This window comes from Sinocyclocheilus rhinocerous, unplaced genomic scaffold, assembly GCF_001515625.1.
Source record: "Sinocyclocheilus rhinocerous isolate Xijiao unplaced genomic scaffold, SAMN03320098_v1.1 scaffold603, whole genome shotgun sequence".
NCBI classification, from domain to species: Eukaryota; Metazoa; Chordata; class Actinopteri; order Cypriniformes; family Cyprinidae; genus Sinocyclocheilus; species Sinocyclocheilus rhinocerous.
This window is the reverse complement of record NW_015656630.1, coordinates 2,398,130-2,419,736: the sequence shown is the minus strand read 5'-3', so window position 1 is coordinate 2,419,736 and position 21,607 is coordinate 2,398,130. Positions and strand designations below refer to the sequence as shown.

General features: G+C 36.3%; 4 protein-coding genes across 5 annotated transcripts; 1 reads left to right on the top strand and 3 right to left on the bottom strand.

The window, feature by feature from the left end:
* The first annotated feature begins 109 nt into the window (after positions 1-109).
* On the top strand, positions 110-6,001 carry LOC107720679 (chromatin complexes subunit BAP18-like). The gene is made up of 6 exons (XM_016528461.1): positions 110-359; positions 438-532; positions 644-745; positions 2,280-2,509; positions 2,613-2,714; positions 3,738-6,001. The coding sequence occupies exons 1-6, from the start codon at positions 339-341 to the stop codon at positions 3,800-3,802; spliced, it is 615 nt and encodes a 204-aa protein (XP_016383947.1). The 5' UTR covers positions 110-338; the 3' UTR covers positions 3,803-6,001.
* Positions 6,002-6,420: 419 nt separating this feature from the next.
* LOC107720581 (protein FAM122A-like) lies at positions 6,421-10,618 on the bottom strand. The gene is made up of 9 exons (XM_016528305.1): positions 9,712-10,618; positions 9,521-9,605; positions 9,373-9,429; positions 9,108-9,154; positions 8,960-9,017; positions 8,810-8,877; positions 8,596-8,651; positions 7,502-7,586; positions 6,421-7,402 (listed from the first exon to the last, which is right to left on the bottom strand). Exons 1-9 carry the CDS (start codon positions 9,795-9,797, stop codon positions 7,285-7,287), a joined length of 660 nt encoding a protein of 219 aa, XP_016383791.1. The 5' UTR covers positions 9,798-10,618; the 3' UTR covers positions 6,421-7,284.
* Positions 10,619-12,759: 2,141 nt separating this feature from the next.
* LOC107720603 (P2Y purinoceptor 3-like) lies at positions 12,760-14,034 on the bottom strand. The gene has a single exon (XM_016528328.1). It carries the CDS (start codon positions 14,032-14,034, stop codon positions 12,760-12,762), a length of 1,275 nt encoding a protein of 424 aa, XP_016383814.1.
* Positions 14,035-16,400: 2,366 nt separating this feature from the next.
* LOC107720586 (schwannomin-interacting protein 1-like) lies at positions 16,401-21,228 on the bottom strand. 2 transcript variants are annotated; one of them, XM_016528309.1, is made up of 8 exons: positions 20,903-21,228; positions 19,392-19,624; positions 19,192-19,322; positions 19,024-19,114; positions 18,814-18,927; positions 18,575-18,601; positions 17,351-17,468; positions 16,401-17,162 (listed from the first exon to the last, which is right to left on the bottom strand). In XM_016528309.1, exons 2-8 carry the CDS (start codon positions 19,587-19,589, stop codon positions 17,062-17,064), a joined length of 780 nt encoding a protein of 259 aa, XP_016383795.1. In that variant the 5' UTR covers positions 19,590-19,624; positions 20,903-21,228; the 3' UTR covers positions 16,401-17,061. The 2 variants fall into 2 exon arrangements, with proteins under 2 accessions (XP_016383795.1, XP_016383797.1); XM_016528311.1 differs by lacking the exon at positions 18,575-18,601.
* Positions 21,229-21,607: the final 379 nt, after the last annotated feature.

Genomic DNA, 21,607 nt, shown 5'->3' with positions numbered 1-21,607 from the left:
GACTTGTTCCGGGAGCGCATTCGACTGCGCTCGGCTATTTTCGTATGAGTGTTGCGCAGATGGTGTGCAATCATTTGATTGGCTATGCACTGACCAATCACACGCCTCATTTTCGAACCGCATTGTACTCTGGGAATTTTTAGTTCGAACTATTATGTTCCGCTCATGCTGATTATAGAGCTTTTTTTATTAGATATATAATAAAGATAAATATATTTTCCTACGACTGGTCACTGGATGAATGCAGCCGTCATTTTAAACCGGTTTGATCGTTTTAGTTATTAAGCGCAGTTGACTGAGACTCGACTGGACTGTTGTTGTATTTGTGTCACTCCAGTATGACTTCAGCTTCCACAAAGGTAAACATTTGCATTGTTTTGCATTATAAATATTCTTAAGTAAGTGATAAATCAAAAGCACATATACATGTCAATCAGGTGGGCGAGATCTTCTCGGCTGCAGGCGCTGCTTTCTCTAAACTGGGTGAACTGACCATGCAGCTGCATCCAGTGGCAGACTCCTCTCCTGCAGGGTGAGATGTGGTTTATGACCTCCTTTCCGCTCAAACTGCGTCTTCTGCTGTATTTCAAATGTACCGTTGTTGTTTAAGTATAGTCGATATTTTATAACTGACTTCTCTCAGAGCCAAATGGACCGACACGGAGATCGAGATGCTGCGTTCTGCGGTTCGCCGCTTCGGTGAAGATTTGAACAGCATCAGCTCAGTCATAAAAGAGCGGACAGTGTAAGTGTTTCTGAAGCTGTAGGTGTGATAGAGTTACAGCTGTGTAATAGTAAGATGTTTTTTTAATTACAATATATTATTATACAATATACACCTTTATTTGACCCTCTAACTCTAACACTTTCTATTCTATTTTAATTCTACTTTATCTATATTTATCTTTTTTTATTTTTTATTTAAAAAACAAAACAAAAAACAAACACTAACTTTCTATTTTTTCTATTCTATCTACTTGTTTTTCTTTGTGCGTGTGTGTGTATATGTGTGTGTGTGTATAATATTTATATAAAATACTATATATATTAATATTATTATTGATATATTAAATATTAAAATTCTCAAACATTACATGTAATATAATTTAATTGTGTGGAATATAAAATGCATAATTTTTGTGACAGGATAAATTTTCACATTTGTATTTTACATTGTCATTCAGTGTAACAATAGCTTATATACCAAAACATCTTGTCAGGCAAATTTAGAATAAGACTCATTAGATGACATTAATAGACTAAAACGAATTAACTGCAATTTAAATCTTTACCAATCTTTGCTACTGTCTTTCAAAAAACTAGGTTTTAACCATTGATCAAAGACTTTTTTTTAAAAATATATAATGAAATTTAGTATGATCACTTTTTCTTTTATACATTTTAATAAATACAGGTCAGGATAAGCATGTTTTTTCATACATATATCTGTTACGCCGAATGACGATGGAACATTATTTCACCCATATTTTGACATTTTATTTTCACAAACAGTTTTTGAAATATTAAAGTAGACACTTGTATTTAATATGCTTTCTATGTATATAAAGTCTTTTTTGTCCATTTAAATGGATGCGGACACCAACATGCCTTTGACCCATATATAAATATGATAAAGAATGATATCAGAAAGTCATTTATATATTCTGTGAAAGTTATGTATGGTGCCATCTTACCCCAGTAATTAAATAATTTTACATTTTGTGCTCTAACAACTAAAATTAGCTGATGCGTCATCACATGATAAACTAAATATAAATCAAATAATCTAAATATGTTACAATTTAAACGTAAATGCCCGTTGTTCTTAAAGGAATAGTTCATCTCAAAAATGAAAATTCTGTCATCATTTACGCAAGTCATTCCAAACCTGTACGAGTTTCTTTCTTCTGTTGAACACACACACACACACACAAAAAAAAAAAATATATATATATATATATTGAAGAATTCTGGTAATCAAACAGTGTCTGGTCCCCATTGACTTGCATAGTATTTCTTTCCCTACAATGGAAGTCAATAGGGACCAACAACTGTTTAGTTCTTTAAAATTCTTCAAAATATATTCTTTTGTGTTCAACATATAAAAAGAAAGAAACCTATACAGGTTAGGAATGACACGAGGGTGAGTAAATGATGACAGAATTGTCATTTTTGAGGTGAACTGTTCCTTTAAGGAGGACATCTTCCCCCATCTGACCCTATCTTACCCTAATGCACCACAAAAAAACTTTGTCTCTCTTTTTCCTTTCATCTTGTAGTGCCCAGATTAAGACCACAGTGAAAAGGAAGCTGTATGAGGACAGCAGGGTACCTCTCACTGCAGAGTCGCCTAAAAAAACCATGAAGAAAATCACAGTGACGCTACCGCCGCCTCCTGCATCAGTCGCCCCCACTGTTATCGCTGTGCCGACCTCGCAGGTTGTTGTGACAACTGGATTGCAGAGTTCTTCATCTTTACAACCAGCAATAAAGAACCCTAAACCAGCAGGTGACTCAATTTCAATGAAAAAGGATAAATAATGAAACAAAATCCAAGCAGTGTGGTTATATGTCTGTCAGTGCACTTACACAGTTTGGCTGTCTATTATCAGATGTGACTCTGAGTGCTCTGAATGACTCTGATGTGAACAGTGATTTGGTGGATATCATGGGGCTTGGAGAGGGTTCCACTAAAAAACCAAACTTTGACCAAGGTGAGTCACATTTTGAATGCATTGAAGGATAGAAATGAAAGAAAATGAAATAAATTCTGCCATCACTCACCCTTGTATCATTCAAAAACATTTTATGGTTCACGTGCATTCATTATGAAGCTGGAAAACAGGGTTTTTGCAAGTCTTAATTCACCCCTCCACAAATGAAGTAATGGCATTAAATCTTGCATGCACTGCAAAAAAATGAATATCTTCCTCTGTGTTTTTGTCTTGTTTTCCAATACAAGTATCTAAACATCTTGAAAGCAAGATACATTTACTTCACATGCAAAATGAAGATAGTTGAAGTCTTGTTTTCTGAGAAATTGAACAAAATTAAGTTTATGCCTAAAGCAAGTATAAATATCCATCAATGGGGTCAGAAAATGTTTTCCATTTAAATTAAGTTGCTTTGTCTGAGCCCATTAGCAGATATTTGTTCTTGTTTTAATTGTAAATTCAATTCACTTGGATTTCACAGAAAACAGGACTTCCTATCTTATTGCTATTAATTGATTTAACGATCTATATATTTGCTCTGGAAAATATATTTGCTTTTACAAATACGTTGCAGAAGGTAAAGTAAAAGGTATTTCCATGTTGTAGTTCGACTATATATTAAGTAATGGAAATCTGTAGGATGTTATTTTTTTTCAAAATGCTGATGCATACTTATTGTGTGCTCCATAGACACATTTAGAGAACATATTGACGTTCCCTTTAATTTATTGCATGAATTTTCTTTAATTGGTCTTAAAATGGTCTTTAAAAAGTCTTAAATGTACCTTCATAAAACCTGCAGAAACCCTGTAAAACATTCATTCCATTCATTGTAATTGCATGTTTTTTATGCATTTCCTGCATTTTTCGTGTATTATTCAAAATTGTTTCACAGATACTGATATCACAAATGACATGAAGGTGACTACATGGTGACACAGTTTTCATTTTGGGGTAAATGAATGCATAGGAACAAAGTGTGTTGATTAAATGTGTTACATTTTCTTTCTTTTTTTCTGGCAGAGAGCTTGAATCTGGACTCCAGTCTTATAATGAACTCCAGTGATCTGCCTCTGCTGTCCCGCTGATCTTCACTTGTCAGTCGAAGTGATATTCAGGTGCAACGTGGGGAGCAAAGATGACCAAGCTTGATCATTGCTGTACACCTCTACCACCTTTTCTGCTGTGGCTTCAAACAGCACCAGATCTGTACTACATCGCCAACCATTCTCTACCCACGTCAGTGAAGATGAAATATTACTCCATGAAAAATAACTGCATCCTTAGCTCTTATTATGCAGCAAAAATAGATAATGGAATTATGTTTTTAGTGGTTCATGTTGTGTGATCTGATCTGCCCACAGCTGAAAAGGGGTTTACAGGACAGTGGTCAAACTACTTGTAAAAATCCTTCCTTTTTTAATTATTAGGCCCTTTTGGCTGAAGTAAAGCTTTGTGAAGTGAAGTGAGATGCTGCTTGTAATGAAACAACAGCAAAAATAGTTTCAGGAAAATTTTACCATTTTCTTTCACTGCCACTGTATTAGGTGCAGCTTCTATTCTGTGTATATATATATATTTTTTTTTATCATTACAGAACAATTAAACGGGTCATTTCAACAGCAAACATAAGACATGCCTGCTTAAATTTTATATGAACAAATCATCCTGTCATACAATTTCTTGGCTCGGCATAAAAAGACAGCATACAAATCAATAAAATGAGTTTTTATTATGATCTTTTTCATAAGAATATATGGTATAATATACATTTTATGGTAAATGAGATTTCTTCTCTGATAAATGGACATTCATCATGGGCGACTGAGAGGGAATAAATGTACTTTTGCTACCAATATGTCAAAAAATATCCATCTTTCACTTAATTTTTCTGGCTTCCAGAATATATTTACAACTTGAACGAAATCTATTGGCTTTGGCATTTCTTTACAATGTTTTTCGTGCGGTCACACAATCCATTTAGTTTCTTCACAACACCATTCAATCATTTAAGGAGAACAAAGAAAGGACAAATCGTGTTTCTCTCTCTCTGACAAACAGATACAACAGAACCTGTCATAGTAAGTGTATGGCAAATCTGAAAAATAAATGACATGGTACTTATGCTACAAATGATTCAGAACAAACAGCTGTCAAGTCTTCCATTCAGGTTCTTGATACATACCTGGAACTGATTATCCCTATGAACTTGACATACTAATTCCAGCAACTTTAATGCATATTGCACATTTGTAATCACTTTTAAAGACCCATAAACATTGGTATCAAACTTTGAAATCTCAAGGACCCCAACAACTGGAAATTGCAAATGACAGTGCAAGTAACTTTGGAATTAAAACTAAAGCTGTAAGGCATTATCACTGAATTAAAAACTAAATGAGTAAAAATAAAAGGCAATGACATTATATCGAAGAATGAGCTGTATTCCTCCAGATATATGAATATGGAAACAGAGGAACGGCTTCAAATGTCTGATGTGCAACTTTAGAGACCAACAAGCTGCCGGTGTCCATACAATAAAGACTTTAGGAATCAAGAATTATGACAATGAAGTACATACTGCTACCAGAGCCTTTACACATTCATAAATAATGTAACATGCACCACAGTCAACATCGTTTGCATAATGCTGTGAAGTATCATGGTAGATTTGCTTTAGAAGGGCTTCCAGTTCAATTAACTGCAGCGTGTCACTTTTTGGATAATACATATTCTTAATAAAATCCATCCAGCTCAAACACCACAATTAAAGCCACAATCCAGAACTGCTGCTTTTACAGAAAAATCTGATCGACTTCAAAGATCTGAAAATATTTCCCAAGTGAAAGGATTCAAACATTACAAAACAAGACCCATTACAATAAAAGTAAATATGATCCCACTCATGTAACAGCAACATTGATATCTAACACTGTGCAAACAGTACAAGAGGAAGAGTATGATATCCACTGAAACCGTGAGTGTATCCATGTAGAAACGTGCTTTGTAATGCAACAGCTCATCCCTTGCAAGTATCTTAAGTCCTCAATTTCTGTACACAATTCACAACGTTTAGGAGGGAAAAACAGTTTGACTAATGATTTTGACACTATGTCGTTACTAGGCTCTAGGTCAGTTTTCGATGTGGACTTTTAACTGAAAGTGCTTAGCGTATACAACAACAACAACGGATTGTAGACGCGAAGTGAGACATCTAGTCTTTACAGTACATGTTTTACAGGAATAGTTCAACCAAAAATTAAGATTTGCTGATCATTTTTTCTCACCCTCAGGCCATCCAAGATGTAGAAGAGTTTGTTTCTTCATCGGAACAGATTTGGAGAAGTTTAGCATTAAATCACTTACTCACCAATGGATCCTCTGCAGTGAATGGGTGCCGTCAGAATGAGAATCCAAACAGCTGATAGAAACATTACAATAATCCACAAGTAATCCACACAACTCCAGTCCATCAATAAACATTGTTTTAAAGCAAAAATCAGCTTGTTTGTAAGAACCAAATCCATCAAGGCATTTTAACTTTATACCATCTCTTCTGGATTATCGTGATGTTTTTATCAGCTGTTTGGACTCTCATTCTGACGGCACCCATTCACTGCAGAGGATCCATTGGTGAGCATGTGATGTAATGCGAAACCTCTCCAGATCTGTTCTGATGAAGAAACAAACTCATCTATACTGGATGGCCTGAGGGGGAGTAAATTGTCAGCAAATATGAATTTTTGGGTGAACTATTTCTTTAAGTAAGCGATAAGCGAATCAAAATATGGGAGTTGCCTGAATGCGCTGGTATCGTTTCCAATGATTTAAAGAATATTTTTCAAACTCAAAAATTTCAGTCCAAGCTAAAAGCTATATGGAAAAATAAACATATTTACAGACTCAGATAAACGCAAGAGAGAAACACAAGATTAATACCTACCAAAATAATATTCGATTATTCACATATTTATACACATTTATACAAAAAGTTGACATCTATGGCCAACTGATTTTAATACTCTCTATTCCTTAGTCCTTTTTTCTACGCATTCTGGACGTTTTACCAGACCGTTGGACCCTGTTAATGGAAGCTGAAGATTTACCAAGATACAAAAATGTTTTGCCACAACTCGAGGAAAACGAAAAGGAGCAAAACTGGTCTTTCTTTTGAGTCTGTAAACTAAGGAAAGGGTCTAACCTGAACACTTTCATTGCAAATGTGTTATTGCAGATACTATTTCATATATACAGCAAACTATTCTGTAGGCACCGAAGTTCCATAATTATTCACAAATTACATGATAGCCTGCAGCATCCATGTTGTCATGTCAGATACATCCAGAAGATTTTGTCTTCTTATATTGCATCTTGAAATCAAAGTAACAACTAGTTCGAATTTCCTTCAGAAGTGATTGAGTTGAAATACTCTATTCAAAGCACCAAATTAAAAGCAGGAAAACAAAAAGGGACAGAACTGAGATTAGGTTGAAATTTGGTCTTCATTTCATAACACCTTGCATCCAAAGCTCTACAAGGTGATGATGTGATGAATACTGGGGTTTAGATGCTAGGGTGGTGAGAGGTGAAGGGGGGCGGGGGGGAGAGGGGAGAGGGACAGGGGGGTGTCCTGGGTGTTTGAACCAACAGGAGCAGTCCCAGAGGAAGAGTCCACTGACTGGGAAACACTGTATGTATGAAGAGATTCATTAAGTGCTGAAGTAGATCACATAATGAAGCATGAGATTTTGTTCCGTTTATTATTTAAGCATCATTGTAATACTCACCTGACTGTGTAACTGGTTATGTGAGCAGGGTCTGTGACTCCAGCGACAAAGAGCTTTTTGGGCGGACCGTCCGATTCAACTCCACCTGAGTAGAGGAAATGGGGAAAAAAAAACAGACAGATAATGTAATATGACAACAAAATCACTGGAGAAACGGATTAAAAGATGGGAATTTTAATACTGGAACTGAATGACGCTGCCTGCAACAAACAAACAGCATCACTAGTGTAGCTCGATTCACAAACTAGTTGATTCTTTTGAATAAATCAGTCAAAATGACTCACTAAATTTCTGATGACTCATTAAGTTTTAAACTTTTCACCATGTGTTACATGAAATGAAACAAGAACCGTTACTATGTACTTATGAAACGCAATGCCAAAAAGTAACAATATAGAAAATGTATCCTTAGAATTACACAACACTACCATTCAAAAGTTGGAGGTCAGTGATTAAAAAAAAAATTATATTTATATTCAGTCAGAATGCATTAAATTGATCAAAAATGACAGTAAAAAAATTTAATAATTTTAATACTTTATATTTTATTTTAAATTAATGCTGTTCTTTTCAACTTTCTATTCATCAGTTTCTCAGTCCTGAGAAAAAAAATCAGTCACTGTTTCCACAAAAATATGTTTTTTTTTTAACATTGATAATAATAAGAAATTTTTCTTCAGCACCAAATTAAAATTCATATTAGCATATTAGAATGGTTTATTAGAATGGGGGATCATGTAAAACTGAAAACTGGAGTAAATTCAGCTTTGCTATTCCATGAATCAATTACATTTTTATTTTAAATTGTTATATTTCATAATATTACTGTTTTACTGTATTTTTGATAAAAAATAAATACAGCCTTTTTAAGCAAAGCTTTTTTTTCTTCAAAAAAACATTAAAAATCTTACCAGCCCCGAACTTTTGAATGGTAGTTTTACTTCATACAAAAAAGATACTACCAATAAAATATTAAAAGTTCTAGTAATAATAATTCTTTCATTGTATTCATTAGGATTCCTGTCCTTTCTGATAAGTTTCTAATGTTCTTTTTCAAATGCATTTAGAAGAAACAACAGGTTATAAATCATTACCTTTCCTTTTCAAAGGTGCAACTGATGGCCATCTCACTCCAGAGCTCACAGATCCTCTGTTCATTCAAAAACAAATCAAAATCTTTGTTCAGAAAAGATATTTGTGTCTCTTGTATTTTGAAACAACTAAATATGAGACCAAATTCCTGCTAGTATTGACATTTGAAGGATATACATTCTAATACTGTAGTTTTATTCATTAACTCAGGCTTACCTTCGAAACCTCCGAGTTGGACTGGGTGAGGAATTAGGAGTGACACCGCTGTCCTGGGAATGGAATCCCTGCATGGGACGTACAGAGGTGAATAACAAGAACGACAATGGATTGAAACTGATGACCTGAAACCCAAAGAGAAATACTCACTGGAGACAGATGGTCATGCCAATGACTCGCAGGAGGGAAGGAAACAGCAGGCGAGGCACTTAGATGAGAGGAAATCAAGTTAAAATAAGTGAATATTTTGATAACATACATAACCCTTTAATTTATGCACAATTTTGTGTTTGGTTACCTTAGTCTCTGTAAACTTCCTCTCAAAGTGAGCTCCATATTCTCAATCTGGACGACAAACATTGTACAATAAAACATCACTTAACTGAATTAATGTTTCTTTAGATACAAAACAATTGTGCCTACTAATAAATCTCTTCACAAAACTACAATGGATTCTTTCTATCTCTTTTAATTTGAAAGTAAATGCAGGCAACAGGTACTCAACATACTCATGAACTCGTTACTGTTTAAAAGCATCACAGAATCGATTCTTTAGTTCTCACCTGTCTCTTGTGTTCGGATCTCTCACAAGACAGCGAGAATGGGGACAGAGGAAGGGTCTGTAACGCAAATGAGTTATTTGGGTTTATTCGAAGTTTTTAGAAAACGAAATGCCCAAAACTGATATTCACAAACCATCTGAATACTCACCCGTGAGGGACAGCTCGGGTTCACAGAAACGCTGCTCCGGCGATACCGAGTCGAACTATTCGAGCTGAATACTGTCGTCCCATCACTGCAGCACCAGCAAACAAGAGTTTAAATGAACGTTTTAAATGAATTCACAAGGTAATGAATATTGGGTTGCAGCAGTCACTCAGCAGTGGTTGCAGTTCCCTCACCTGACGTTCGTGATCATGGGGGCGCTGTTGGACCTTCGGAGGGCTCCTCCTGCGCCTGCGCACTGGTCCACCTCCATCCTCTCCATAGCTCGTCCTCTGGCGCCGGGACTGCGCGTCACTCACGGCCGGCCTGAACGCGACCTGACGCGGCCTTCCCCCCAAATCTCACCCGGCAAAAGCCCGACCAGCAGGCCTCACGCCAAAATACCCGATCCAATTTAACTGAGTGGACTGCTTTCCCGTGTCTATCGCATTTTGTTGAAGTTTTAAAACGAAATGGTGTCAGCTTGATGCACTAATTTAAAGAACAGCTGTGAGCTCGAGCCACAGCTGGTTTATCGGATCGCACTCAAACTTAGTATAAACTCCTCAGGTTGATTTCGTCGGCGTAAACATGAAGCAAATACAGTTATTTCTGTGCATTAGAGCGACTTTTCGTATTCAGTCCACAAGTTAGGTATATTCAGCACTATTTCCAATGCAAAGCCACCAACTCGACAAGGTCCTTTAGCGTTTTAATCCAATCCAATTTATCCGAACAGAGCAAATAAAACATCGAAAAGCAAAAACAGCACATAAGCGAATTAACACGGATCAAAGTAGTCAGAAAACAAGCTTTCGGGTCTTTTCGGTCAAATGTCGTGATAAAGGTGAAGCTTTCTGCCACGGCTTATTTTTTCAAGTTTACCTGCTAACGTTAGTTTGTAAAGCAGTCGGAAAAATGACATAACACCATCCCGATCAAACATGTGATCGTCGGCTCTGTCGGTGAAGGCATCCTCAGCTGAAAGTGTCTGCTGATACAGTCTGAAACCCGGGATACATTAAAAGTTTTCGGTCATTTCTTAGTTTAGAAAATAAAACATATTTCCCGCAACCAAATAGAGATTGTGCATCCCCTTGTGCAACAGCGCCTCGCTCTGGTAGACAAGAGAATTGCACAGAGATAAAGCACTGTGCTCAAGAGAAGCGAGTATGTGGCGTGCAACTATTTACTGCGTATTCTTTTGCCAATTATTCTGGCCTTAATGCAAGATATATAGAGTTTGCTTTTGAGATGAATCTGATTAAAAGAAAAGGTAATACGATTAATGAAAGAAAAAACGCAAATATTTAAGGTTATTTTCACTGAGGATTAATCCACAAGCGTCACCTTGGGATGCATCATGACAGTCATACTAAACCACCATACATCAGTAATGCACTACAAAACTGTATTTGGACAAGGTAGATGATAGACTTTTATTGTCCCGAAGGAAAATTGTCTTGGACACATACAATCCAGTGACTGCTGCTTAAATAAGTAACACATACACAACACATACACAAACTGCTATCAACCAACCAGTTGCACACTACATCATACAACACACCTGTAATCGTCATAATAATAAAATACAATAAAAAAAGAAAAAAAAGAAATATACATGAATATCGTTACAATTAAAACACCGTTATGGGGGCAAACCTCTGGCTGACTTGTCATTTAAAGCTTTGATGGACAGAGGGACAAAGGAATTCTTAAAGCGGTTAAGCCTGCACTGGGGGGTAGACTTTTATTTTGCGTTTTGGAATCACAGTATCAACACAGAATTTTATATATTCTGTGGTAGTTTCTGTGGCATTATCCAGGCTTAGCTCCCTAGAGAAAATATCCCAGTCTGTGCATAAAAAACAACCTTTCAGTGTTTCTATGCTGTCTTCTGACCATACATTGATAGTTTTAACCAAGGGTTTACAACTCTTTAGGGCTGTCTTATATGTAGGAATCAGATGAACAGTATTATGGTCAGAGTTAGACAAGGGCGGTTTAGCTATGGCTGTATATGCATGTTTTAAATTTCCATAGCATTTGTCCAAAGTCCTATTCTTCCTGGTATCACATTTAATATACTGTTCAAAACCTGGAAGTGCAGTATTTAAGTTACAATGATTAAAATCTCCAAGGATAAAAATGTGTATATAAAGTTTAATTAAGCTTTTGATGTTTGTAAATGTAGTATATGTAAAAAAAAAAAAAGATTGTTCATGATTCCTAATGCATTAACTAATTTTAACAAATCAAATCAACCCCCTTGTAAAGGGCTACCAAGTAAATTATGTCAATGTTAATTACATTATAACAAATAATAAAATTTCATGGTAACTTTTTATGGATTTTACACTCTTACATAGTCAAGATTAACCATTTACCATAACCGTAGTGAATTCTATCATAACATTCATAAAACAAATATCTACAGTTGTTTATGAAGTGGTGAATTCTTATGAATTTTACACTCTTACATATTCATGCCTAATCACAATGGTAGTCTGAAAGTGTGTGTGTGTTCAAGGTAAACATCAATTGAAACAAAATAAAATGAAGTTATGTATAAAATTTAATCTATCAGTGTGAACAATATTCATAAAAAACAAATGTATGGTGTTGCTTATGAATTAGTGAATGTTTAGGAATTGCAATCCAAGCAGAAAAGAAGCATGGTCATTTACAATGAGCTGAAAGTATGTTTTTTTAAGTTTGATTTGGAAAAAGTTTGTTTTTTATTTTTAAGATACATTAAAATGAGTTTTTATTCACTACAGGATCTTTATTCGATTGTAAAAGTATGTGCAGTTCGACAGTTTCAGGATCTCGACAGCATACAGGTCATATTAGTCTTGCTAATAGTGTGAGCAAATCGGTTTAATTGTCACAAGATGTCAATTAGTAACTTTTTGCTTCCTGTTTCTTTTGTATATTATTTTGGCCTGTTGACTGTACTTTACTTCTAGTCAGTCAGCAATTAATATCTTATTTTGTGCATAAGAAATGCCAGTTTTATACTTTCATAAATTCTTATTTCAATATTATTTACTGATTCCATTTTTTTTTTTACTCACCAACTCCAAAAACATTAAGTTTAAAAGAGATACTTGGTTACAAACTAGCATAAAACATACAGCAATACTCAAGATTGTGTGAAATTGCTCAGTAGCATGAATGAATAATAAATAAAATGAAATCTAGAGCATTAAAAGTAGGTCTGTCCCATAGAGACTGTGCATCTATGTTATTCCTGAAGATTTCGAGTCACTTTCATGAGCTTCCTCTGCTTTATGTGAATTGCCTTGCTCTTGATCCTCCGCCTCTTTCTGTCCTCCAAGAATCTGTAAAGGCCAGAGCAGGTGGGTGTTGTGACCGCCGCTGGTCCGTCCACAGCAGGCTAAGCTTTTGTCTCCTGTTAAGAAATAAAGGAGTGCATTGAGCCAGGAATTGCAGGAAGCCAGCGGCCGAGTGATCTTGTAGCAAATGGAAACCATCCGCATGGTTTGGCACTCGACGGCCTTGGTTTCCTTGAGGACGAGGAAGAGCGTGCGTGTGATGTGGAAGGGCAGGAAGCACAGCGCGAACAGGATGGTGATGGTGATGATGGTTTTAATGGACTTGCGCCGCCTGTTGAGGTACGGTGCATGTGGAGAGCCAGAGATGGACACGGACGTCCTGTCTTTGACCCCTTCGACCCCGCCGCACATTCCCCCTTCCTCTTGCACCTGGGGCTGGGAGTGAAGCGTTTGGAAGATGGTCCGCACCACCTGCGAGTAACACCATGCAATGACGATAAAAGGGAAGAAGAAGCCCAGAAGGTGTAGAACGATTCCATAAGGCACGTATTCGGAAAACTCACTATCAATTGCGTCATCCCAACAGTTCCTATATACCTCCACCTCGACTTTTCCAGCATCTCCACTACTTTCCGACCAAGAATCGGTTCCTTCGTTCACCCCACCTCCGATTTTCCTCAAAACATCCCCTGTTTTGGCAAACCGGACGATTGGGCATGTAAGGATGAACACTATGACCCAAACAGTTGCGCAAATGCCCCTAACCGCCCGCTTGCTCTCCAAAGCAATGTTTCTGATCGGATGACAGATTCCCATGTAGCGATGGACGGATATACAGGTGAGGAAGAAGATGCTGCAGTACAGGTTGAAGTAAAACAAGAAACGCACCAGCCTGCACATGAAGTCTCCAAAAACCCAATGGTCACGCATAACGTAGCTGGCCACGAGGAACGGCAGCGAGAAGCTGTACATCAGATCCGTGGAGGCCAGATTGACCATGTAGATCAGCGAAGTGTTCCACTGACGGCCGCTCCTGCACCGGTAGGACCGAAGGAGGACGGTGGAGTTCAGGACGAGGCTGAGCAAGAAGGTCAAGGAGTAGCACAGAGGCAAGATGATGTACTTGTAGGACTCGTCGATGCTGCAGCTGTGCGGTGTGCTGTGGTTATGAACATCTGGCTGCAGTGATACGTTGGAGATTGAAGTCGTGGTCTTCATGATCAGCTGTCCTTGATCTTGTTACCACAGAGCCACATCACTGTCTTCTCGAGACCTCTTCAGCTCCACATTCTTCAGCTTTCAGGATATCCTGTGAGGACATCGCTCCAAAATGGAGAAAACAAAGGAGCGTTATATAGTTTTACTGTGATTGCATTGTAAATCTGAACTTTCTTGTAGTCCGTCCTATAGTTTATTTCCAAGCAAACTGCAGGTTGACCAATGACTCAGTCTTTCAACTTTATCTGTCTATAGTGCTGAATCGGCCTCTTCTGGTCTATTACCCCATCAATCAGTAACAAACTATTCCGTAAACCCTTCATTCATCTTTCCATCCCCCATTTTTTGAGTCCCATGTACAGTATTAGACGAGTTCTTTCGCACTGCGTTTTTTCTTCACACAAATTAAGAGGTATCAACACGCGCCACTTCCTGACCCTACTGACCCCGTTTGCAATGAAAACTGCGAAGCGTGTGCATTAAGATGCCTAATTTATGGCTAGACATGGCTGATGCATTCATCTATATGCATAGTGCCTACATAACATGGAGCAGTAATGACAAAGTCTCCATGTTTGGTTCATAAAACACTTGAGTTTGTTTAATGAATATGCTTGTGTACTACAGAGGCAGTTTTGGTATTACAATATCATGTGTCCTTGCAGGTATGTTCCAGTAAATAATTAATTCCCATTCATTCAGACAAGAAATGCTGATCGGAAACCCAATCCAGCGTGCAGTTCAACACAAAACCGTGCATATCGATTATAAACACCTTGATTTGATTATTAAAAGTTAGAAAATGTAAACTAGAAAAAATTTGATCGTATTATAGAGATTGAAATGACTGGATAGGTCATCCTTATTCATTTAAAGCTATTTTCTTTTTATAGTATTAAAGCAAAGTTTGTTCTGATACATGTAGACCATTGAAAGTAGATCTAAATGAAATATCTTACCTGCTTAAAGGTCGAGAAAAAAGGTAACTTGAATGTGCAGCCAAAATGTATTCGTTTCTTCACGCATTTGATAAAAGGTCAGGACGAAAAGTTCAGTACTTTTTGCTGCACTTCTTGAACTACAGTCTCTGTGTACAAATTACTTTCTCAGTTTGGTATCCAGATCTGTTAGGTTTTACTAATCAGTAATTCTGTGTGCCTTCTTCTTTTCTCTCTGGTCTCTGTGCCCTCTCTCGCTCCCTCGCTGTTCACTGTGCATGAATGGTCAGTCAGCTGAGCTGCATGCAGTTGAGTACATTTATGTACAGCAATCTAACGGAAACACACAGGTTGTTATGTAAAACATACCAGGGCTAAACAAGTTTTGTCTTATGAACCCCCATAACCCTCACCAGTAACACTCAAGTAGTCATTCATTAACATCAAACCAAATATTTTTTCTATGAACTCATATTATACTGTTTATAATATTACATTGTCATTAATGGAATAGTTGACCCAGAAATGAAAATTTGCAGAAAATGTACTCACCATCCGAGACGTAGATGAGTTTGTTTCTTCATTGAAACAGATTTGGAGAAATTTAGCATTACATCACTTGCTCACCCATGGATCCTCTGCAGTGAATGGGTGCCATCAGAATGAGAGTCCAAACAGCTGATAAAAACATCACGATAATCCACACAACTCCAGCCCATCAATAAAGATGTATTAAAACAAAAAGCTGCATGTATGTATAGCAAACAAATAATTTAAGGCATTTTAACTTTATACCATCACTTCTGGATTATTGTGATGTTTTTATCAGCTGTTTGAACCCATTCACTGCAGAGGATCCATCGGTGAGCAAGTGATGAAGTCCATTATTAACATTTCGGGAAGTGTAACAAATCCACCATAAAGGAGATTTAGCTTTAAACTCTCACATCTGACCAAAATTCAAATCCATAATCCATAATAACACTTCTTCCAATGAAAAAGTTCATCCCCTGTAGTCATTTAACATCAAAATTAATCAACATTTTAGACTGTTCGGGCTTGTAAATGGAGCTTGGTCTGTGCATATTTCTCTCCTGATTCAGATGAGACAACTTTTTCATTGAAGAAATCAATATTATATGTAGAGGACTTGTATTTTAGCCTGAAACAACAGTGTGAAGTTGTGATGCCTTTATCAGCTATTTGGACTCTCATTCTGACGGCACCCATTCACTACAGAGGATCAATTGGTGAGCAAGTGATATAATGCCACATTTCTCCAAATCTGTTCAGATGAAGAAAAACTATCTACATCTTGGATGGCCTGAGGGTGAGTCCATTTTCAGCAATTTTTCATTTTCATTTACTGTCGGTGGGAAGTCAAAAAATTACACATTTATTCATACAAATGTATAAAAATGTGCATTACTTTATTATTTATTTTTCATTAAAAATAAATTGAAAAAATACCACAACATTAATTTTGACTTTAATCTATAAGGAACCACAAAAGGAACTTAAGTATCTTTTAATGCAGAGTATGTATGGCATAACCGCTTTTCCCAACGACTGTGTATAAAATAAATGATTTATTAAATTATTGTGAATATTTAGCACTGAGATATACTTCATTCTCATGTATAAGTTCGATACACAGGAAAGTTATAAGGCACATTCATATGACGGCAAAATGCACACGTTTATATTTTCATGGCGATTACATATACTGTATTTCAATGGAATGCTTAAAGTAACTGATGATTAATACATCACAGTTATTGATCACATATGGCTTTGACAGCAGTTCAATATATTCTCTATTTATTGAAGTAAAATTAAACTGTAAGTGACATATGAATCAGAGCCATTAGAGTTTGTTATAAGGCACTTTTTCCCACAATAAAACTTGTGACTATAATAAATGTGACTCACATTTGAACAAAAGTTTCTGTGAGGGCTACATTTCTTCAAGAATAAACAGGATATTCTGGCCTTTGTTAGTCCACAGGATGAGTAACAGTAAATTACTGCTTTCAGAAAGTGCCAACGTTAAACTGCAGTTACAAAGTGTTCCAAACAAAAAGATCATTCATAATGATGTCATATCCTGTACATCCAGGAGCAAAGCATCTTGCTTAGTCCGAAGGTGGTCCCGTACTACGAGATGTTTCACCAGTTCTGAGCTCAAATCTAAAAGCATGAATCAAATTAGTGCATGAGTCACTATCTCAATGGCATTTGAAAAGTGCAAAAACATTTTGGAAAAGAGTTTAAAGAAGCATTAAAAAACTGCACGACATTTGTGAGTTGTATTATTGATTGAAAATGTTGTTGCTGCAGTTCAGTGACTGCAAATTGTATCACTGAGGAAAAGATACCTTGAATGTCCTCGTTCAGTGAGGCCCTGAGCGCATTCAGCTGCAGTAAAGAGCATGTCTGCAGATCACTAAGGCTAAGAATCTTTCTCCTTATGTTCATGCTACTGTGGGTGGCTTGCTGAAAATAAAACAAAAATATGCACAAAATAAATACCAGAGAAATGACCACCAAGACAGTCACACAAAAAACCACACTGGATTACATTCAGATAACACTTACACTCCTTTGCCTTAAAGGCACAGAGTACAACAGTAGCATTCCAGAAGTAAATATTAGTGCTGTCAAACAATTAATCGCGATTAATCACATCCAAAATAAAAGTTTTTGTTTACATAATATATGTGTGTACTGTTTATATTTATTATGTATATATAAATACACACACATGCATGTATATATTTAAGAAAAATGCTATATTTGTATATTAAATATACGTAAATATTTTCAAAATATATACTGTATGAGTGAGTGTGTATTTATATATACATAATAAATATAAACAGTACACACATATATTATGTAAACAAAAACTTTTATTTTGGATGCAATTAATCGCGATTAATCGTTTGACAGCACTAATATATATATATATATATATATATAAGTAAATTAATGTTTATTTCAGTAAGGATGCATTAAATTGATCAAAATTGACAGTAAAGACATTTTCAGTGTTACAAAAAATTCTATATAAAATAAATGCTGTTCTGTTGAACTTTCTATTCATCAAAAAATGTATCATCGCTTCCACAAAAAGAGGCACTGTTTTCAGCATTGATAATAATAATAAAGTAACAAATCAGCATTAGAATAATTTCTGAAGGATCATGTGACACTGAAGACTGTGGTAATGATGCTGAAAATTTAGCTTTGCCATCATTACAATACAATAAAATGACATAAAATATATTAAAATGGAAACCAGCTTTTTAAAATTGTAAGAATATTTCACAATATTACTGTTTTTACTGTCATTTTGATCAAATACAGCCTTGATGAGCATAAGATACATTTTTTTTTTTATTATTATTTTTTATACTTATTACGGGTATATTATTTTATGCTTCAAATGAAAATTTGAAATGTTGTGAATCATCCCAGAGATGGCTGGTTTGGTTCATTACAGGAACTTTTTATTGAAGAATTTTTTTGAAATCCATGTGGAGAAAATGAAAGGGAAAAATACCGCAAACAAGTCTGCTTTTCTGCCATCATTTACTCACCCTTATGTGATCCTGTGTAACTTTATCCTGTGAAACACAAAAGTAGATATCTTGAATGACACTTTTATGGTGTTTTTGAATCCATTTGGAAACTTAAAAGCTTCAGTCCCCATTACAAGCTCCATTTTTGTTTTGTAAGTGCATGCATAAACCACCCAACGCATTCTCCTTTTGTGTTTCACGGAAGAAAGACAGTCATGCAAGACTGTTGAGTGAACTATGTCTTTGCAACCTCTCACCTCTTTCTCCTTCTGTTCGGCCCATAGCTTGTCTCTGAGAGTCCTGAGTGCTGCTTTTACTTCCTGTTTTAGCCCCCGAGAGCAACTCCCACGTACCTCTGCCTCACATGAGCTCTGAGGATAACAAAAACCTAATGCTTTCCGCAACCTTATAAATCATGACCCGAGATACAACTCAGGAAAACTACTATCACGACTCTCTGCACCCACCTCTTTGCTAGATGCTCCTTCGTCATCCTCCTCCTCCTCACTCTCACTGTTGTTGATGAAACACAGCTGAAGGTTTTTAGGACTATTAAACCTGAAGGATGGAAACACACAGCACACATTAAACAGAACAAGGTAGCTAAAGATTATGAACATGCACATGTGAATTACCGTGACGTTATGACAGGGACACGGCAGGGACTGTAGTTGTTCTCATCCGCCCATGGCTCCCGATGGAGTGAATGGTGTTTTGATTCTGTCCAGCATCCAAGTATTCTGTCTTGCTCTGATAAACCTAGACTCTGAAGCATAATGAGGTCTTTAATATTTTAATAAATATAAATATATATAAAGTCCTGGTAAAATGTTACCTCTGCTTTTTTCCTTCTTTCCTCTTCCTGCCTTTCTAGCTCTGCAATCCGCAAACTTAAATCTTCCCATTGCATGATGGGTAGGTCGTGATCACCCAGGGGGGACTCCTCACTTTGCTCTTTAGTCCCCTGGCCCGAGGGTGAGGGGTCATCAGCGGTCCTCTCATAATACCTGTCGCTGTCTGGATTCTCCTCCATCCGTTGGAGAGTGATGCTAGTCCAGCATAGACAGGCTAAAAGCACATGCAAAATTGTATATATTATAAAATATAAAGACATAAAATAATTTCCAAAACCTTTCCAAATCTTTCATAAAGCTAAACAAAAAAAAATATTTTGAGGGGGGAAAAACATCCAGGGTGACTCAACAAAATGAGTGCGTTTTCTAGTCTGAAAAGGTGATTTTAAAAGCACATTTCTTAAAGATGTTCATTAAGAAATGTTTTTACGTGATGATAAGTTTGTTGTGGCAATTCAAAATAAATTTTGAAAAGCTTGGGGTGGGTGATATTTTGAATGTTTTTGAAAGTCTTTGAAAGTGCTCACCAAGGCTACATTAATTTGATACATTAAACAGTAATATTGTAAAATATGATTACAATTTAAGTCATTCTAATATGCTGATTTGCTGTTTCATTCTAGAAACATTCTTTCATTCAAGAAACATTTCTGTCAACATCATCAATGTTGAAAACAGTTGAGCTTCTTAATGTTCTGTGGAAAAAATGTTTTTTTCAGGATTATTTGATGAATAGAAAGTTCAAAATAACAGCATTTATTTGAAATAGAAATATTTTGCAACATTATAAACATCTTAAGAGTCACTTTTGGTCAATTTAATACATTTTCGCTGGATAAAAGTATGAATTTCTTAAAATTACCCAATGGACCCCAAACTTTTGAACAGTAGTGTATGTTGGGATGTAGTTGCCTTGAAAAAGCAAGTTTTATAGCAAATTTAGCAACCATAAAGGGTATATTTCATAACAAACTTCAGGAGAATTTGGAAACATGGCTGGGAACAGGCCAAAAGACATTCTCATGGAGAGAGAAAAAAAACCCCATATGTTTTGTTTCTGTATACAGATACATACATATCTGGCTACATAAGAAATTGCCTGCAGAGAGAGTAAAAGTTGGAATCTGTAAGTTACATGTTCATGAGGGACAAAATGAAATTAAATGACCCTTCAAGTAAGACACTAGGAAATTTTATTTTATTCCAGACCTTTAAAGAATGCAGCCATACTACATTAAAATGCCTGTTTTCAGAGAAAACAAGCCCAGCACACTCAAGTCACATTAAAATTAAGTAACGTGAGTATTTCTGTTTGCTTCATGACGCATGACTAATACTTGAATCCTTAAAAAGAAACCACTAAAATGTTTTTTCTATTCATCATAAATGTTATACTCCATTTTAGACGTGACAAAGTTGGATCGTATCGTGGCTGAGCCTCCGGTTCCTGTTTTCTTTTCTTTTCTAGGAGTTTTGACATGAATTCACTCACCTTTTACTGTAAAACTGATGTCGACATCGCGACTGTCAGCTAAAATTCAATATATTTCAACATTTCACGCTGTTTAATGAATTATTTCTCACTACTTCAATCCTTCCTCTGCTGGAGAGGAAACACCCCTCTGGCTTTCCCTTTCCTCCCGCCCTCCGCCCGTGTTTCTTCAAGTACGTTTTCTTGAACCGCAAGTTTACGGCGACTTTTTATCGATGTCGATCGTCTGAACTTGTGGAGTCAGTTGCTGCAGTTAAAGTCTGAATTGCGCGTTAATGTTTTGTATAGTGTTATAGTGACAGCTGGAAGTGCAGATAAGACTGTTTGGGAAGGGTTGAGAAAGTAGGTGTCCGATTTCACATGTTGGGACTGGGAGATGAAGACTGCGAGCAGATGGGAAAGTCTGCGGGACTGTGGCGTGTTCACACTGCTGATGAAAGCTGTGATACAATGCTTCAATAATGTAGAAAATCACATCCCCTTAAACCCTAACATAAACTTCACATCGCATCTCTGTGTAAATATTTGAATATTTCTGGAGGAGCTCGAGGTTGCTGATGCAGTCTGAAAGTGGACTAAAGTATTGAAAATATTTAGCAACAAAAGTATACTCACTAAAATGAAGACGGAAAACGTTTGAAAAAAGAAATAATTTTATTATGCAGGATGATACAATAAAAAGAAAATTATGAAATATTGAATGGA